The 21525-nt window shown below is 38.0% G+C and overlaps 1 protein-coding gene across 1 annotated transcript; it reads right to left on the reverse strand.

The window, feature by feature from the left end:
- Window positions 1-213: 213 nt before the first annotated feature.
- TXLNG (taxilin gamma) lies at window positions 214-14865 on the reverse strand. Its single transcript, XM_009639954.2, has 9 exons — window positions 14331-14865; window positions 13544-13635; window positions 10036-10206; window positions 9130-9324; window positions 7918-8037; window positions 6820-6894; window positions 4576-4668; window positions 3945-4040; window positions 214-2892 (listed from the first exon to the last, which is right to left on the reverse strand). Exons 1-9 carry the CDS (start codon window positions 14749-14751, stop codon window positions 2572-2574), a joined length of 1584 nt encoding a protein of 527 aa, XP_009638249.2. The 5' UTR covers window positions 14752-14865; the 3' UTR covers window positions 214-2571.
- Window positions 14866-21525: the final 6660 nt, after the last annotated feature.

Genomic DNA, 21525 nt, shown 5'->3' on the forward strand with positions numbered 1-21525 from the left:
ATACAACATGGGTATGTTAAGGGTAGGAAAGAAAAAAGATATCCCCATTTTAAAAGCCTTTCACTCGGGCTGTTCTGCTTCATTTACATATTAAGTCAGTAACAAATATATTTGTATTGCTGTTCTATACATGTCATGTCTCTAAAAGCCCTTTAAAATATTCTTGCAGCGGGGTCCAAAATTTCACTCTTGCCTCTATATAGAACAAGCACTAAACAACACTCTAAGCAATGCATGAAACTGTTATTGACTGGTTTCAGGAAGCAAAGTATAGCTCACCTTGGCCAGATTAAGTTGATACGACATGGGTATGTTAAGGGTAGGAAAGAAAAAAAGATATCCCCATTTTAAAAGCCTTTCACTCGGGCTGTTCTGCTTCATTTACATATTAAGTCAGTAACAAATATATTTGTATTGCTGTTCTATACATGTCATGTCTCTAAAAGCCCTTTAAAATATTCTTGCAGCGGGGTCCAAAATTTCACTCTTGCCTCTATATAGAACAAGCACTATAGAAAGAATTGTTAAAGATACAAATGTCCAAATAATAAATTGTAAAAATAGAAAACTGCATGTCCTACCTTGCCAAGGGTATGATGCATCAGATACAAAGTTTTTCACTTTTCCTCAGGAAAATTACTTCATGCTTAGTGTTAGCTGAAAACCAGTTCTCGCAACAACTATTTTTTAAACAGTTTGATTCTATAAAGCAAGTCATTTGAAAAGCAACTCTGAAATACTTCTTTCCAGCATTTTTTACGCCATATGGTTAGCAAGATTTACAATTCAAAGCTCTGAGTCTAACCTGACTGACTGCTCATTGCTACCTTCTTTTCATTCCTGCATTGTGCTTGGACTGCAAGCACAAAACCCACACGAATCTAGAAAGACGGCCAGCTTCCCCTTTGCTCCACCATTGAAGGAGTGTCAGTTTTGCACAGTTCCTCTCAGTGGTATGAGCTAAAACACACCGATCAGGCCTTACATACTCTCTTTCAGAGACAGCTACATTATTTCAATGTACATTACACTACAGGAAAAGGATCAGGAGCTCAGTGCAGCCTGAACATTCAAGTAATTTAGCCGCTGAACTGTCAAGGGCAATGAGGGTGGGAAGCTCATTGAGAGATGTGCTTGATTCAGAAATCCCCTCCCAAGTAAGTGCAAAGAACTTTAAGTACCAGAAAAGGCTACACACGTTCATATTTCTTAAAATGACAGCAACCAAAACTAGAAAGCAAATACATGGGAACTAAAGTTAAGGGTAGCTTGTAGTTATTTCCACACATTGTCTTGCCAAAAAATAAACGTTGGTCCTAGTTTCTCTCAGAAAAAGTCAAAATGCAGGTATCAAATTTTCTAGGAAAAGACTACATGGTTTAACAAGGGAGCTTTTGCTTGTGGTATGTTAGGATAAGAATTTGAAGTACCATTTTTACCAGATAACTGGGAAGGCACTCCGCCCACTGGTACAGCTTCGAGGTTGAGCGTGCAAGAAACTCCACATACTTCAGGAAAAGTATTTGAATCTACATGTTCAATTATAACCAGTATACGCTTAACTAACACCTAAATACATTGCATACAAGGCTATTGGAGAAAGCCCGTATGCCACGGACTCGCGTCTTCCACACCTAGGGCAGTAAAAGTCTATTTTCCAGCCCTTCAGATAATCCAGCAATTTGTCTAGGCAGTAATGGATTTCTCTAGTCAGGTTAACCATGTGATGGATGCACTGCAGCTAAGGAGGGAAGAACGTGACCAACAGCTGTGCAAGAGGCTACACAACTGCAAGATTCCACTTGGTAACGTTGCTGTACATTTTTTCCACACATTTATATTTAACATGTTCACAGGTAGGGCCAATAGTCCAAACTAACCTTTACAACACAACCCTGAGAAGTCTGCAAAAAGTTGTACACCCTGTTTCACCAGCTGCAAATTAATGTATGTCAAAGCTGTTTTGTGGTTGGTTTTTTTTTGGTTTTTTTTTTTTTCATACCACAAAGTACATAAAACCCTTTAAACATATTTTTACTATATTCTGGACCTTTACTTTTTCATTCATAATGTATCAAAACATACTAGAGGGAAAAGCTGACATTTTTTACTGGCCATTAAGACATCCTTATGTAGATAAATTTACTGGAAAGAAATTGGTAATCTTTAGTATACTGAGTGGCAAATCAATGAACAAAACCAGAATGCTGTTCTTTAAACCAAAAAAGTGACATGCTGTCACTATCTTCTCCGGAACGATGTTATATCTGTACACGGTCTTCCATGACAGTGATTTGTGTTGTGGGGAGGAAACGCACATGCATCCTTTTATGGAAAAATATTTTCTTTTAAAAAATGAGGCAGATGTGCAACACAGTTGTGGAAAATTTATAGTTTAAGCTATTTAAAGCTGCTATGCAGCTTCCTGTACCACATAAGTCCAGTAGTTCTAAGAAAATACAGATATGGTAGAAAAAGTAAGAAAATTTTCACCACAAAACCAAATAGTTACCACCAACAGAGAAAGTTATACACAAAATATATCTCTCAATACAGTGTTTACACTTCATTTTAGTCTACAGATTCAGTGCCGGGAACAGGACTTATTGAGACAGTCTTTTCGGAACTATTTGCTGCACATGATTCCACATCGGGCTGGATTCCTGGTTCCGTGTCAGTGGGAGTTCCCAGCTCCTCGTGGGAATTGAGTGTGCAGGACTGCAACACCTGCACAGCTAGATCCACGTCTGCTTCTCTGAGAGAAACCTGCTCCTTAAGGATTTCCACCTTCTCATTCAGCTCATTCCTTTCTGTCTGGAGGGCCCTGCACAGCTTCTCCAAACGCTCCAGTTTTATTTGAAAGCCCTTGTATTCTTTATCTCTTACAGTTTTCTGAAGGACAAAAGAAAATAAGAGCCCCGTGATCCAACTGATCTTTTTTCCTCTTAAATTCATGAGAAGAATCACCACTATTTAACCCCAGATATTTAGTCTTTAATTAATCCAGTAGGTGAAATTCCAGCTGCACTAGAGCAAGTTTGCTCAGCATATACTTGACCACTAAGCTTCAGGTGGTTTGTCTAAGCTGGAGTGGCAACAGACACCTTTAGAAACAAGCAATGAGAACTATGTAACTACATAAAGCTGACTGTGAGGGCTGAGTTATTAGTGAGGGTCCTGACATGAAGTCCCATAAACCAGTCAATTACAACCCAGGTAATGGCAACTGTAGGGAGCAGAAGGGCTTACAAGCAGGAAATCTACAATCCAGCAGCAGAGTCCAGGTCAGAAGGTTACCACAGTCATGGCTCTCCTAACTAGCTTCTTAAAATAACAGAGAAAGAGATGCAGTGCTGTAGCGGAACCTGTATGACCTAGCATGGTTTAGCAAGCTCGTACCTGATATACTTGAACTAGACATTAGACAGTGTGGGCAGAACTGTATGCCTATGGCCAGTGTGAAAACTGTTTTAGGTCCTCTCTTGCTGGACTACGATTAAGTAATGGCACCTTATGACCTCAAAAGCAGCAGCAACGCAGGAAAGTAACTGATCCTTTACGCACGGGTTATTTTCTTCCTGTCAGTCTTGTATACTTAAAGAAGATTCTATTGCAGCACTGACTGAACTTTGCTCAGCATATTAAAATACAGTCAACTCATTCAGCTTGTATGATTTCATATGTTATCCCACCAATTAAAAAGTAAGCAAGGAAAGAGGAGGCTGAATTTGTTTTGTGTCATGAGTTTGGACGTACATAGCAGCTTTTTATTTTCCATGTCTGAGGAGCACAGTACCATTTACAGGACAGAAAAATAAGGCAGACATTCCAAGAAGAGGCTACTGTGCACTATTTCCAATTCTCTAAAATTGAAAAACTGTATGAAGTTCTTGAGGATACAGAATCTAGTTTAGCCTGGTTACTGCTGCTTAAAAGATAATTACCTCTTCAGCCATTTGCAGAAGAGCCTTGTTGTTGTTTTCCCATTTTGTACGCCACACTATGGTTTCCTTTTCCAGTTTCTTAATCTTCTTCGTCATCTGCAAAAGATAAAGGCTTAATTTTGTGGCTTGCACTGCAATGTAAGAAGGTTTACACGAGTAATTTGACCTCTTAGTGTTACTTTCCAAGTCCAGTTTGAGCAAGTTATTTTACAGAAAACTCTTCCGGCACAAAATCAACCCTACAAATACAGATTCTGTGTTCAAAGAAAAGAAGATTGACGGTTAAAAGAAACAGACTAGCAACCTTTAAGTACAACTAATAAAAAGCTCCAGGAAAATCACTTTTAAAACATAAGCACAGCCAAGAAGACTGAGAAGTATTGTGTGCCTTTGATAACACACTGAAATTGGGATTTAGATATTATGCAACTATGTCCAAAATCAGAAAGAACTACATTTCTTCCCGAAACATGACAATAATTTATGCCCTATCTTATGATCCAAATTAAATATCTAAATACTCCTTGTATTTTCAAAAGGCCAACACTGCTATAAAATCTAAACTGCATCCCACTAAGAGCATGCATTTTTACATTACTTTTCATGAGACTTCAAGTAATCCTGTAAGTACCTTCTCCATTTCTTGCCTGAAGGTTGTAAAGAGTTCATTACTTTTTGCCATGGTGGTCTGGAATTCTTCAAACTTATCCATGTAAAGAGAAAGCTGTTGGGAAAGAGGCATGTACATTAATCTGAACAGCTGTATACAAATACAAGGGAAAATTAAACTCAAAATAGTAGAAGATGAATTTTTTATTTTTTATGCTATCCTATGATTTCCACTTGAGGAGCATGCAGAACTTGTGTGAAAACATGCTATTCAAATTTCATATGAAAGGAGAGTTCTATGTTTATAGAACAGTAATATATTCCGAAGAAAAAAGGATATTATGTTTAATAAAATGTTGGACAACACCACAGTTCATCACTATCTCATTTTTCCTTTCCCACTTTAAAAAGTCTGTGGACTTTAATATACAGGAAATTCAGCATATGGTTAGTGAAATTAAACTTAGGAAAGACCTACCTTTCCACCTTAACCAGCCAAAGCTAACAACCAAGGCTGGGACAAAATAAACATGATTGATTCCAGAAATCAAAATACACATTCACAACCTATGAAATCCACCCAGTAAGCAAAAATCATGGAAAGCGAATATTGAAAAGGAATTCATTTAGCAGTGAAAAACATTACATTTTGGCAAGTGAAGAGCATTAAGAGTCAATGACAGAAAATTTTCTTGCCCTGTGCCACAAGGTCAATCATCAAGAAGTAACTGTAAAATACGTTAACAGTTTTTCACACACACACAAAATATAGGTTACGCTTCTTATTAAAAGAACTAAGCTATCAGTGTTGTGATTTGATGTTCTGAGAATACATGACCATTTACTAGTAACTTCTTACTCCATTTGAAGAGTAATCAGTTCTCTGAATTCTTACATTGGGGGTTGCAGGACAATACTATTCAGAGCACAGAAATATTGTCTTTTCCTCTAATAGTAGAGGAAATTTCACAAGAGGAATTAGCCTACCTTGTCAATGGTAGATCAAGATTCTGCCATTATTGTGACTGAACTTTCTAGCTCATCTTACTCTAAAAAAAATCTGTTGGCCCCAGGAAACCACAAACTATACCCATTATTACTATTAAAAAGCATAACAAAAAGGCAGTGGGATTTTAAATACAGGGTAATCAACTTGAAAAAAATCGCAAAAGACTAACCGCAGCAAAAAACTATTTGGGAGAATCTGGATGTTAGTGAGTCCCAAGTCATTCACTGGAAACCCCAAGGAGGAGTGTGTGTGTACGCAATTACATTTAACTACAGACACATGCACACTTTAAATATAACTGCTGGAAAGCCTGAAAATAATTAGGTACAGTAAATGTGAAAGAAGGGTATGAAACAGAGTTGACAAGGAGACTTACTACAAAACCTCACAAAAATGAAGAGTAAGAGGTATACAACGAAAGGAATAGCTACTGTGTCTCAGATGCTATGATGTGGGCTGAACCCATGATTTCCCTTTGCCTTACGTCCTGAGCTTACATGTGGCCAATGACTGCAGGTGATCCAGGACCGCAGCACAAAAACTGGAGACCATCTCTCCACTCTCAGAGAGGATTTTCACTGTAGCATTTACAGCAAGAAAACAATTTGAAGACAGGTTACTAAACCTGAATAACTACAAGGATAAACATGACATTGCTTGCTCCCAATCCTCCACAGCAGGACAGGATGGAAACAGTAAGGAACAAATTCCAAAACCTGCATGGGTAAAAATCCCCACCCAACTCTTTATAATTACAAGGGCCTCTCTGGTCCTGAACAGCTATAAAAAACTCCACCAAAACCCAAAATGTTTGGGAGAGAGAACAACAGATTCAGAGAAGCCAAAGAATGACAAAGTAGCCACCACAATGAATAGATTCTTAAGCTTTCGCATTCTATTCGTACTCTAGGCTTTGTAATATTAATGCTATTAATTTAAACGGATACCAACTCCAGCAATTCAATATTTAGCACCTTCCAGTAGCAGTACTCTCCAGATGTACTAAACAGCAAGCACAAAATATCAAGTCTTTAGAATTTGTACTTCACACTTCACTACTGAGGAGTTATCTGCTGGAAACTGACACTTAATTAAAAAAACAAGTACCTTTCACAAATAGTATATTGCATCTGATGAACAACATGTAGGGTTTTTTCATATGTTGTTTTATGTTCACTACAATCACAAACCTGTTGGTATTTTTTTTTTCCCCCAGAACAACTGTTATTGAAGAGCACTCCATTAAAAAAAAGATACCTGCTGCTTCAGCTGAGCTTCCTGTTGCTTCATTTGTTCACATTTGTGTCTGGACTCAGTAGCTTCTTTTAGCAGCTAAAAAAACCAATGCAAAAAGTCACATAATGAAGAAAGTACTCCTAAGAATGGCTTAAAGTACTTGATCTATGATGAAAAATGAGCAAAGTTTAACATCACCTAAGCGCCATTCAACCATGTTTTCTCACGTGGATTTTTCATTACTGTACTATACTTTCATATGTACAATTTAAAGCATGCAGAAAATAGACATTTTTCTGATTGGCAGCATGAGTCAATGTTTCTAGTTCTGTATCAAGTTTGAACTGCTCAATTTATGAGTAGTTCATTAACGAACTGTAATTTATTACTGTTTTGTAACCTGATTTATTTTCCACCTCCATTTCTCCATTCACTAGTATTACCTTTACAGAAGACTAGTTCAATTTTGCTTCAATTTGACACCATTTTGTAGATTGATCTTTGAAGAGATTTTCATCAGATTATGATTCCAAAATTATGTTTTAATATAACACAGACCAATCCAACAATGAATGATTATTTTAAGAGTATACAAGGAAAGCAAGGCTTTTGCCTAGAAATTACAAATAGACAAGGAACATTAAAAAACCCTTCACCCAAGTACTATTTCTAATTGGAAGCTAACTTCTTGGAAGGGTGCAAGTAAACCGCTGATTATCAACATACAAATAAAACATCAGGCATAGCTCTGGGGACAGATAATTCAGAAGAGCATATGCTTTATTCTTCATTTGTTACTTCTTACAGCACAAAATCAGAAGTTACAACTGAAGACAGCAAGAAAGTACCTTTGGTGTTTCAGCTCAAGACATTTCCCAGTCTAAGAAAAATCTAAATTATATCCAGCACATTTGCTGAGAAAATGCAAACAGTAACATTACTTGCCTGTGAATATGAACATTAATACTGTAGGCATCATACACAAAACTTAAATCTCAGTCTTAATGTTGAAATCTATCCTAACTTCCAAAAGACAGTCCCCTCAGTTTGCTGCATTTGCTCTAAATAATGAAAAATCTGGGTTTGTTATTTCTCTTAAAATACATAGATTTCACTTACAAACTCCCTTTCTCGCTGATGTTTTTCCTCTGCTTCTTTAATAAGTTGGGTAGTTTGCTGAAGTTTGGCATCAACAAGTTGCTGCTGCAGTTCTTTATGTTTAAACACTTTATCAATATGCTAAAGGAAGAAAGAAAATTGTATTAGTCAAATATAAGCAGTGCACTGGTCAGTTAAGGTAGGTGTACGTGTATGGGGAGATGCATATTGTTTAGGAGCTTCATACAAAAGAAAAAGGGGCAAATGACTGGTTTACATGCTTTTTCTCCCGTTATCACCATCCGTTACAGATACATCATTTTTGTCTTTCACAGAAGCCAGATGCATATTTTACTATGTTGGTACAACACTATCAGTCATTTTGCAACAGGCCTTTCAAAAATCCCGTAACAAGTAGTCTACATACTTTCTCCTCAAGTTGGCATTATCTACCGCTAATCTTAACTGTATTTTGTTACATCTGAAAGCTCTAGCTCTTATAATTAAAAAAGCTCAAAACAAGCATGGCTTGCAACGACAGTTTATTTGGCTGATGAAATTCCACGGATCATTGAATTCTGCAGTCCTGGTTCCATCCGTAAAGTAGTACAAGGCTTCCTACTTCCTCTCTTTCCCAAATTATTTCATGGCAGATAAAAATATTCCACGAGCCAAAAAGGTAGGGAATTAGACTCTACAGAGAGCTAACCAATCCAGATTAAAAAAAAAGAACAAAAAACCACAATTCAGAAATTATATTCCAAACCTCCTATGCCAACTAAGAACTAACCTTAGCTGTAGAACTCCTTAAAGCTCAGTTCTCTCTTTGACAAGGAGAATTGGCTGGTTTCCATTACTATAGCTTAGACTGGCTAGCTCACATACTGGTGCCAATTAAAGCTAGCTCTGTTAGCTCTAAAATACAGTCATTTCCATGACACCAATCCAAATATATTCTTAAAACGTGACAGTTTATTTTGATTCTATGCCAACAAGAAGAGCTACATACACAAACGAGCCTGACAACCCCCCCCCCAACCTTAATGAACCAAAACAAATAAGGGCCAAACAGCTACTTCATTTTTCATGGTAGTGAAGTAAAAGGAATAATTTAAAAAATATATATATAATGATGGCTGTAAAGTATTAGGGTTTTTTCTCCCCTTTAAATAATTATCTGATCCTTACAGTCAAGAAACTAACAGAATCCCAACAGAAGCATAATATAGGCACCTCTTCTCGCAATGCATACTGCTCAATGAGTTTCTTCAGTTTTTCCCCCAGTTCAGTATTTTCCTGACGTAGCTTGGCGTTATGTATACCATGCTGTTCCAGTTGAGCCTGAATTTCATTCAGTGTAATCTGGAAGTGTGCAGTTGCTTCTTTCCGTCTTTCTTCTTCTTCACGTGCCTGCTGCATGCTTTCTTCCTTTTATGAGAGATTATTAACACATTCAAGCCAAACAATGCACCTTTTTCCTATTTTTTTGAGTCAGAAACAATGGTAATAATTAACTTCTAGATAGCTTCAAGTTCTAGAGTGCTGGAGTAAATATAAGTGACCATCATAATCTGCTATGCTTACTACCCATATGAGTGCACGGAACGAAGAAACTAGAAATTCCAACACTGTTATAGAATCTTGTCCTTACCACTACCAACATGACTCAGAGGCTGGTATTGTAAGATGCTACACTAATACCTTTGCAAGCATAAGAATTACCCAAATGCTAAAACCAGCACTGATTCTGTAATTGAATTTCCTACAGTGATCATGGATAAGAATCTCTTTGCTCTCTCCCATTTCACTCCCATCCATTATATCCTGACAAAATTAAGCCTTTTTTGATACCCTGCCATTTCATGCTGCTTGCTATTTCACTTGTGCTATTTTTTTCCAGCAGACATCAGCACTGCTCCCAGAAACAAATATGCCAGTACTATGATCTACGAACCAATTTGAGGGGAAAAAAATTTGCGAGTCGAACTGTCCCCGTATTCTTTACCTTAAAATCAAGTATACTTACACCACATGCCACTCACCTTCCGCAGGTACAGGTAACAGGCAAAGTGGTAAGTAAAAAGCAGCATCAGTAAGTAAGATTTACACTGGCACTGTAATTTATGTAAATAAACTAACCTTCAAAGTCTTGTTATGACGCTGAAGCTCCCGACAGAGAGATTCCAGTTTGCTACGTGCCAAAATGGCCTTGCTATGCTCACTCTGCAAGTGGACCTTTTCCTTCACAACTTGTGCTTGCTTCTTCTGCAGTATCTTCATCTGCTTTTGAACATTCCGGCTCTCCTCCAACTAACATTAGAGAGTACATTTATTAAATAAACATAGGTGAAACTATCTTTATGCATCTAGATGAGCAGACTGAACAAACTTTTAAACACTTCAGATGAAAGCAAGGAAGTCAAATAATTTTATTAAGACCCCCAAGCTGATCTTAAAGAGAAACTCACATCATCCTACAGACAATTCTAAATGTGTAAAGACAGAAGACAAAAAAAATACAAATTCCAATTTAACAAACATTTGCCTTTGAGGGACAGGGACCATGGACCTGTTGACCATGGGCTATCAGCTTGCATTCAACTACAGGGGTAGGACTAGCCCTGAGAAAGGAGAATGTGGCAGATACAATTATAAGCCAACTGAGACTGGCTTTTCAACAAGTCACAACTTTTTCCACTCTCTTATGTGTAAGGTACACGCAGCTGTTTATCCAACAGGTCTTATTTTTACTGTCAAAAAGAAAAAAACCCCTGAACTGTGTACAGAGTTCATTCTTGTCAGCAGGAGCTCCTACCAAAGGAAGCAGTAATTGATACAAGCTTGTAAAATGCTAAGATATTTCAGAAAGGAACAGATACAACTAGCAGCCTTGACAAATCAAGTAAAATACTATTAAAGCTGCACAGCCCGGGCTTTGATGACTTAGAGATCTGTAGTCTCAACCATTTGAAACAAAATTTTTATTCTATTTCCTTTATGCTGTTTAGATGGTAGATGACAGCATTAAACTTTGTATACAATGCTGACTTCAAAATCTATTCTATGAACACCCAGTGAATGGAAGTTTCTTGCATTATCTGGTTGAGAGTAAGTTCCATTACACGTGATTTTTGGGCTCCCCAAGAAACCACATTATTTAGAGTCTGTTCTGTTGTAAAGAAGGTAGCAGCGTAACACTGCTCCTTATTAGATAGTGCCTCAGCCTCAGGACACCACAGGAAAAGGCAGCTGGTAACAAGGAACATCACCGTGACATAGAAGAATACAATGCTGGTTTTCTGAAAGAGCTCAAAATAATGCTGAAGCACAGAAGAAAGAATAAATAAAGTTAAGAACCTCCATGACAACAGTACATTGGATGTATATTTAATCTAGCTTAAAGAAAAGGAACGTTAAAGAAATGTTTTGATATCCAAACAAAAAGCCCTTTTCTTAGGTGGCCAGAAAAAAAACACTTCAAGTGGCTGTGCTGTTTGCATACCTATGAAACTTCAGACCCGTAAAAGTATGCCAGTGTGAGACATATCACCAAGGATGCAAACCTTCCTGCATCACAAATTGATCTCCTGATAAGATTCCAAATTAGGAAAAAAAAATTGTGGAAGATCTTTTGCCAGGAGAGAGGCATTCCTACCTTTATTGTACAGTCCTTTTCATGAGACACCACTGAAAAACCTGACAGTGAGCTTTAAAGATGATGAATCTTTAAAAAAAGAAAAAAAGCATTGTAGGTGCACTGTCATAAACAGTTCAAACCTCTGCTGGCATTAAAGCTGACACCTATGCCAGTGGTTCACCACCACTATTCATGAAGAAAAGAATGCATCCTAAAAGGAATACAACCAGATCCAACCTAAACTTTTTAAGGGCAACAGAGTACCTCTAAGACTCAGTCAGCTAAACCAGAGCTACTGTTACACACCCAGACAAGCTCCCAACCAACTTCCAAGCAGTTCTGAGCATCACAGGGAAAGCAGCTGGCTTTCTCGGATGGTGACTATATTATGGACTGTGAATGCTTACTCTACCTATAGACTATGGATTCTCTCGTGGGAGGGGGAAAAAACAATGATGTGAACACGTCTCTCCTGATTGCCAAGCTTCTTGCAGGAAATTACAATTCATCTGGTCTAGCTGTTCCCCAATTGTTTGGAGATCTTTCCGTCAACAAGAAAACAAAGTGAAGATGGTGCAGACTGTTTTCTTTCCCCAGAAGCAAGGAATTCATGCCAACCTAGCTCCTCATGCAGGCCATCATCATCATCACTGTGATTTGACATGGGAGCTGTTCACTCAAATAGAAAAGGCATCACATGCACAAGCAACTGCTCGTAAGAACTAACTCAGTTACTGCATTTTTCTCTCACAATATCAAAGCTCATTTTTAGGTGGGCTCCCCACCCTTGAGTTGCACTATAGAAGTTATTGTTTCTCATTTAAACAAAAGCAGCTTCTTAGAGAAGCTGCTGGTTTTGAAGGGAATTCGCTTGTGAACAAAAGCATGCATGTGAGAGAGCAAGGAAAACAAAGCAAACACATAACAGACTTCCAGCAAGGACTCGGGGTTTCCTAAACAGAACTAATCTAAGTCTGTTCTTAAGTAATTTGTATTGCCTCTGTGAGTGAAAAACTACCTGCTAGGTCATCCTCAAAACTCTGGAGAAATTATTAACCTCAAAGGAAAAAATAAATCTATTTCAGAAGAGTTATGCCATGTTGTGCAGCCATTATGTAATTTTCAGAAACTTTTTCATATACAATACACTTGACATCTACAGAAGGCAGCTCTTATGATTTTTTCAAGCCATTAAATTATCTCTTTAGTTTTGCATTCATTTTATACCTATAAATATGGTGGGAAAACACGTATACACAGTATTTCCAGTCTTTCCATTCTTGTCTGTCCCCCTCTCAAGATGAACAAGTGAAGCGTTTTTGTCTTCAGGCACATTCTGAAAAGTGAACTTATGAGCCTCCCCCCCCCAGTTTTGCCATCAATTAATTTAGAAAATAAATTATCATTTCTTCTACTTGGGTTGGGAATGCACTTTATGATCATTTACTGCTAACATTTTGCCTTTTTGGTTTGTTGTTGAAGCAAGGTATACTTTTCTATCCATTCCTTTGAGTGATCAGAAAGCACAAAGCAAAATTAAACCTGTATCTTTTCAACTTCCCGTACCCCCCAAAAATCACTAAAGAGTTAAATATAACTGAACTTTTTTTTTCCAAATCTTATTATTCTTTACCTTTATCCTAAAGGGTATAAATTATAAAATGCTAGCACAAAAGCATTATCAACAGACAAAACCAAAGAAAATATTTAGTCCCAAAAGAAACTCTTAGCTTTTCTGTTAATCCTAATGTTATGCTTCAGCACCAAGTTATCAAAAAGTTATCATAACCTATTTTTTCTTTGGATTTAGGCAGTCATGTAGAAGCAAAATGACTACACACAAGTTTGGCTGAAGCAATACTCATAATAAGCCCGAGTGGTGTTTTTTTTCCCCTCCTACCAACACTGTGAAACATTCAAAGTTGTTAACTGTCCTGTATTAGAAGTTCCCACATTCCACAGATAATATTAACACATGAATAACTCCTGCTATCTTTACAAATTACTTACCAGATCAGCATACTTCTTGCACAAAGCTGCCAGCTTTTCCTCTGGGGTAGAAAGTGTGTTCAAGGCTTGCATTAACAACAGCACTTCTTTTCCTATGAATTGGATGAAAGACAAGCATATTGAGAAAAACCATACCAGAAAAGCAGCCTGTCTTTAGAAGTAAAATATAGAACCATGAGAAATCAGTGTTAGCTAAGTTGTTCTCTGCTTTCATAGCTAGCTGCATAATCTGAACAGATGACAAATGGGAAGTCATCACAGTAAGAATAAATTTGTCTTGCCTACGTGCCACTACACAACTTGGATAGCAAAAGTTACTTTAATCTTAAAACCACAAAAATATTTTTGTTTCATATTTTATAATAGCACAGATAAAAAGACAAATCTGAGTGACATCTAAAAGGTCAAGTTTTGCTAATAAATGATATTCACACAAGTGTTTTTAATAAGCCTTTGGAATTTAAATATCATCAGTGCTTTGGTAGCATTGAACACCACAATCCCAAATTTAATCCAACAACCAGAAAGTTAAAAAAGCCAATTAGCAATTACCACATTATTATTATTATTATTAAAGTTCCTGTAAAAACAGCATTACCAGCAGAAGGAATTCTTACATATGCATTAGGAACTGTCTTTTCCTAAGCAGAAGTACACATTTTTTCAGAATATCCTGTTAAAGACGACAAGTTTTGGCTACAAAGTAAACCTGAGACAGAGAAAACGCATAGCTATTTTATGAAGATATTTAAGCCATTTAAAAATCAAAATGCCAAAGAGAACATACCCAAAGTTTTCTCTTTGTGTTTTTCACTCTCTGGATCTTGCTGGCCATCAGGTGGATCAGTACGGGCCTCTTCTCTCCCAGGAGTCTCCTCGCGAGACTCCCGAGAGCAGCACATGGACCCTGGGTGCTTTCTGTTCTTTGCGATACACTCTGATTCTTCCAACGTGCCCGTGTTTTCCAGGCCGTAACAGTTGGACTGCGCATGCTGCAACGCCGCATCAGACAACTCATTGCATTTGCTGTTCACCAGCTGATCCTGGTTATTCATTCCCATCTCCTGAGATCCAGCTTCTTCCATTGCACCACCAACCAACTTCAGAAGGGAAAGGAAGAAGTGGAAGTAAACAGTCAAGCAACCGTATTTAAAATGAAAACTTCCACCTTTCTTTTGCATGGACAAAGAAGAGTAATATTCCACCATTACTCAAGTTGATACTGTTGTTAAGACAGGTATACAAATAACTGCACACAGAATGAGCCTGAAGAGTGATGAAGAAAACAGCACACAACAGCCCCAGATACCAATGACTCTAAATGGCTTCGATACCTTGTATTTGCAAAAATGTTATATTCTAGAAAATAGAAGTTCACACTGAAATCTGGTCTTAAAGTTCTAAAACTAATCGGCTATCATCTCAGCTGTTGAAGCACAATCTGAAATGAAAACATTCCTCCCTCATAGTTGTTAAAAATGTATCTCACTAATCAACACTAAGTATACTAAATCTAAAACTCAGCAAGAGTTTAACGAGCTTTATGTACTGTTAGTTGAAAAATAAGTTACAGAAATTGAGACAGGAGGACACCATTACTAAAACCAACTTCATTACATATTAGTTTCAGAAAACTGGAAGATACCAGTTTTAAAACAATTCAAGTATACTGCAAGTATGAGGGGGGTGGAAATTAACCTGCTAGGAAGTCTAAAGAAATCCACAGAAATACATTTTTTGGATAACATATGTATGGTAAGAGTATAAACGACTTCAATCAGAATGCCAAACATGATTGTCAGCTCATGATGGGGAAAAAAAAAAAAGTTCTGTTATAACAAGGATAAACAGGACCAGAAGCACATGCATTTTTTTAAATGTTACAATCCACATCTATGAAATCAAAAAAAGTTAATATAACTGGCTTCAGATTTAGAGTCCTACTACCTAGGATTTTTACCAATATATTATTTCTGCTCAATTAAACAGAACTTTCTCGAAAGATTTCTTAAACCCCAAAACGCTTAATCATTTAACCAAAAAGTTAAACATCACCAGTTGTTTTAACACTGCAGTGATATGCCCATATTTTGGAGCAGAACACCTGATTATACCACTCTATAGCTTATTAAGCAGCTACCAGATTCCTCTCTCAATCACCAGAACGACATTTTCAATTTCTAGAAACATTTAAGGCTGATGAGAACTTCAAGGATGTTTGGTTGGGTGGGGTTTTTTCGTGTTGTTACACTACAGAGGCTGGGACTCGGGACAATAGTTGGAGGTGACTGGGTATTTTCTTTCTGTCCGTTTGCAATCCTACTATACAAAGTGGATACATAGTTAAAAGCATGATAAGCAGAGTTGAACTCACTTTACTGCAAAGTAAAGTGATCGTTCTCATTGATTTATTTTCAGTGAAAGTAAATTTCCTTAAAAAGTCACAAGGAATTATAAAAACAGGGCTTGTTCATATGCAGTTATGCTGTTGAAGCACAAATTGATTTCAGCTTATCTTACATTTTAATATTAAAAAATGCACTAATTCTTAAGCCAGGAGTTTGCACTGGGTTTTATATTCTGCACAGATGGACCATTTTCCTCTTCAAAAGGAATTAGCCAACATCAAAGGAACACAGCCAACACTAATAATATATTGTGAGATACATTTCAACTCCCAATTTGTTCAGCATGCTTGGAAGAGTTATTTAAAAATCATTAAATAAATATGCATTAAATATTGCAAAAAAAAAAAAATGTAACAGCTTAGTTGTTCTCTACACTTAAAGCCATCCCTTTGCTTTAGATCTTGTCTCAAGGCAGATTCATTCTTGAGAAGATGGAATTCATACAATGCCTTTCAGGAAAGACAATAATCTGCATAGACACTAAGGAGCAACTTTTGACTTATCAAGGAAGATTCACTTTGCACTGCTCCGTGGAAATGATGCACCTGCTTTATGGACAAATACAAACACACTGCAGCTTTTTAACAAGCATGTTGTCTGACACAATTGGAGAATGGTAAGTGCCTGAAAAGGTAATGCAGTAGTAAGAATTGCTGTAACAAATAACCAAGCCCAACATTTAATAGTTGACTTTTTAGAGCTGTAAGATGCATTTTCCCCCCCCCCTTAGATTGGCTCAAACTGTAGGGCTCCCATTGGCATGTGAAAAGCTTACCCCTCCAAGTTTGGGATCAGCTAAACAAACACAAGATGCTTCTTAAAAAAAGGACGAGAAATGTGAAAACAGCAGAGCTCGCTTATTTTTGTAGGTACCAATGGTTGACACCAAGAAGCTGAGGATACTGCATCACATTACATTGACAAGACAGGAAAGATCAGAGGTATGTGAACACAACAGGGTCTCAAGGGTAGAATGGCAGTGCCAACACAACAGCTGAAACCTGCAGGTTTTCCATCAAACAGAATGACTGAGGTGCTCGTGCCTAAGAAGCCTGGCAGAGTATGGAAAGTCTGCTCTAAACTCAAAAGTTTCTGGTTTGGCATGGTATTTCCAGACTTTCTGAAATCCATACACAGACTCAAAATTTTCTTTTTGAAAGCACAAAACTGCCAGGAACTCCAACGAGCAGCTGAGAAGGCCCAACTGGCTGCAGTTACCACCCAACAGCAGCAGTGCCCAAACAGCTTTCTTGCTAGCGTTTCATTCCCCTTTTTCATACCCACCTCCATCGTGCTAGCAACAACATCAGTGCAACTTGTTCTAACACCATTTATAGCCAGATCAGTACCTGAACCCAGCTTGCTGCACAGCAATAGGCAATCCTGCCAAACAGAAGTGCTAGCACAATGGCTGGAAAGAAGCCAAAGCACAAAAGTCACTAAAAAAAAAAAAGTGTCAGTCTAATCACAGCCAGAGCACAAGGAACTTAAAAAAACCAAACCCAAACTTATCTTCACCACAGGTACATAGTTAATGCTGACTACTGAGGTACTGGAACACTATCAGCAAAACAATGTTCATGAGAAGCACTGCTTCAAATTTAGACAACCCAGAAATTTTCACTGGTTTTCATTTGAGAAAATTCTGCTGTTTTCTGGGGAAAAAAAAAAGAACAGCTACTGGCAGGGGCATACATGTGACCAGTTGTGAAATGCCCACCTCTCCTAGCAAATCATCGGAGTAACCTAAACACCTGTCAATTCAGAACTGGCAATTAACATGCATATTCCAAAGCATCTGGAAGTTTCACAGAGCAAACACCACCATCTCATTAATTCAGCAGAGCTTTTTGTAGAAGCCAAATTAGGTGTCAGTCCAATTCTTTACTGACAATAATTTCTCAATTCTGAGTATTCTCTATCCTTTGTCAAAAAAACCACAAGGATTTTCAGAACTTCAGACTCATTCTCTAAAGTCTAACAGAGAAGGTAGAAACAACCTATTAGAATACCAAATTGAAGAAAAAGGTTTGTGTACAAGCATCTTGTACATCTCAAATATCTTATAAAACAGCGATAGTGAAAAAACTACAGAACTTGCCAACACTCTCTTGGTTTTCCCATGAATATGGAATGAATCCAAGCTTAGCAACAAGCAAGCATGCTCCCTGCAAAACCCAAGACAGTTTTTGTCACAATATCCAATTTTCTTCGCTTAAATACAATTAAAAATTGATGACCACAGGCTAGAATACTGTATTTAAGGAAGTGGTTCTACCAACAGCTAGAACAACCTGGTAACATACAAAAAATAACTATAACTAAAAAAATCCTAGTTAAATTCTATCAAGTTGTAGCTCATAAGCTGTAGTAAAACTGACAGTAGTGGCACAACATATGAAAATTCTAATGTATTTAACCTAGATTAGTTTTTCAGTTTAAACAGAATAGTCTACTACTGCCTGACGACAGGGGCCAGAAACACTAATAGCTAGATGACTTCTGATTATGACTAACAAGGAATTCTCTACATTAGCTCTCACTTTAGATATTAAAGACATAACTAGAAGTCTAAACTGCCTTCTTACACTCAATTTTATTCTTAAAACACTTAACTACAGAGTTTCAGATTTGATCTGTATCAAGGTTCAAGTTGCAGTATAGCAAGAATAAATGTCACATTGAGAATGTTAAGTACTAAACCATGTTACCATCACTGAAATTGCTTGCTGCCGCCCTCCCCCCCCCCCCCTAAGACAAGGGTCAGAACAACCCAACTATTACCTCTATCTTTTCAAATGCGTGCTCATCAGGCGAGTGAACCTCTCAGTTTAACATTCCAGCCAGAACAGAGCACTTCCAACAGCACATTGTATAATAGTGCTGATTCAGTACTGACTGAATAAAAACAAAACAAAACCATCCCACCAAAGACCTTTACTGAAATCACAGCTACCTTTTCTAGCGGCTACCATGCTCTCTCAGCTTCCAGCTGGCTTCCAACCTCCAGCTTCTGACTAGCTTTAATGATAGGTGGCTCTAATCTGACGGACTGGAATTAGATTGTTACATACCTAGGAAGATTCTCAGCAAGAGACAAAAAAAAGAGTGTGTTGTACAGATAACGTGCCACTTGATCAGACCACAAAATTATTTATCAAAATTCAAAAAACTCTACCATCAAAAAATAAAGATACCTGCCACCTACCTAGCTGTGAAACCAGCTATTATAAGACCCTGACATTTCTGAATAAGCGTATCATCTTCAAGCTATTTAAGATAGAGTTACAGGCCAAACAACTTGAGGACACCTGTAGGAAAGTTACCAGTAACATCACTCCTGCTCACCTCAGTTTTCTTTCACTATTCTATTCTCTTCTCTCAACTTGTACCTTGATCAAAAAAGGTGCACATCAGGAAAACTCTACCTTACTTCATACCTAAAAGATGAGAGTACAAGATCTGTATCCTATTTATGAAACTGGCTATGATGACAAGAGCCTAAGCCGACTTCACTTCAAACAGCGCTGCTTCAGTTACATGCACTGCACGCAAGGACAAACCAAGACGCCTGGGCAGAACTTCTCCTACTGTGCCAAACTGTATCACGAACAGACTTACTTTTTTGTTCTAGTACCTACAAAAGAGTGCTACTTAAAATATACAGACACATACTCAATCTTTACCTAAAACACCTCTCTGTACCACTCATTAAAAGAAGTCATAATTAGTAGCTAGGCCAACATCCTTTCTCTCCTGTATGTTAGCAAGCTACTCTAAAAAGAATGGGCACTAGCATTAATGTACCAAAACATCTCCTACGTTCCCCGTAGTAGGAGTCGGCCTGTACTATGAAAAAGACTCTTACAACCTTAGCCTTTGGAATTGCTAATACTTTCAAAAAATATCCTGGAAGCCTTAGAACAAACCAGATTTTCACAACTGTAAGACAACCTAAATATACGAGCAAATACATAATCAGCATCAGGCTCCAGAAAAGACTGAGTAACATTGTTCACCTGACTACATTTTCAAACCCATCACACATGCAACTGGACATAAAAGCCTTATACCCCTTATCCTGACCTATTACATATGAATAAAATATCCTGTGGCAAAAAGTAAGTCATAAATACTTATGGTTTATAACAAATTTTAGGCTTCCTGCATCCCAGCAAGTTACTTTTACCTTTCCTTTTTTTACAGGAAGCTTACTCTGAAAACATGTGTGTAATATATTTTTCTCAGTGCAGACACTCAAGAAGACTTCATTTAACATAACTGTATAGTGATGAAAAATGGATCGTTCTTGGTAGTAATTTTATTTGTGACTTCTCAATAAAAAAATAGCATTTTGGGATGTCACAAAATTTGGGTTCGAGTTTTATATCAGTGTCATGGTTTAACTCCAGCCATCACCTAAGCACCACTAAGCTTACTTGCTCCCCTCTGGTGGAATGGGGGAGAGAATCAGAAGAGTAAAAGTGAGAAAACTCATGGGTTGAGATAAAGACAGTTTAATAGGTAAAGCGAGGCAAGGCATTACATTCCCTGCTTCCCATGGGCAGGCAGGTGCTCAGCCATCTCCAGGAAAGCAGGGCTCCATCACGCATGACGGTGACTTGGGAAGACAAACGCCATCACTCCGCACATCCCCCCTTCCTCCTTCTTCCCCCAGCTTTATGTGCTGAGCATGACGTCATACGGTGTGGAATACCCCTGTAGTCAGCTGGGGTCAGCTGTTCTGGCTGTGCCCCCTCCCAGCCTCTTGTGCACCCCCAGCCTCCTCGCTGGTGGGGTGGGGTGAGGTGAGGCGCAGAAAAGGTCTTGACTCTGTGTAAGCCCTGCTCAGCAGTAACAAAAGCATCCCTGGGTTATCAACCCTGTTCTCATCACAAATCCAAAACACAGCCCCATACTAGCTATGATAAAGAAAATTAACTCTACCCCAGCCAAAACCAGCACAAGCATGAACACCTTCACCCACTGGTCTAGACACAATAATTCAGGTGCTTGTGACCACAAGACGAGCTTATTAAGGTTATTTCTCCATGCAATACTTCTCTGTGCTGTGCTCACTGACCTAAATGATCATGCAGTCTAATTATACCTTTCTGAAAACCTAACAGCCTCTGAGGTGGCGTCCCCACTGAACTGAGATCTTAGTTGTGAGATCAGAAAGTCATTTCAAACACACATTTCAGCCTGTTCTGTCATTACATTCAAAATTATGTTCTATGCACTCATTTATCTACTTTCAAAACACTGGACTGAGGCACCTGCAGTATTGCTCATCCTTAGTTTCATAGCATTGCAAGGTTAGAAGTCCCAACACAGCAGGAGGACAATTAAGAAATATCTACTTTGGAAAACTGTATTTTATCTTTATAAAAGTCAACATTAATAGAATTCCACTATTAATACTGCTGGCCTTACATTCAAGATATGGCCTTGGACATTGGTTCAGACACTTACATTCTCACATGACCCCCCGCTTACAGTTCTTACTTTTTTCTGTTACCCCTTCCATGCTTCTTTGCTCTGTCCTGCAGTGGCCTCATGACACAGAAGACA

This window comes from Egretta garzetta, unplaced genomic scaffold (genome assembly GCF_000687185.1).
Source record: "Egretta garzetta isolate BGI_Z169 unplaced genomic scaffold, ASM68718v1 scaffold445, whole genome shotgun sequence".
Classification (NCBI taxonomy): domain Eukaryota; kingdom Metazoa; phylum Chordata; class Aves; order Pelecaniformes; family Ardeidae; genus Egretta; species Egretta garzetta.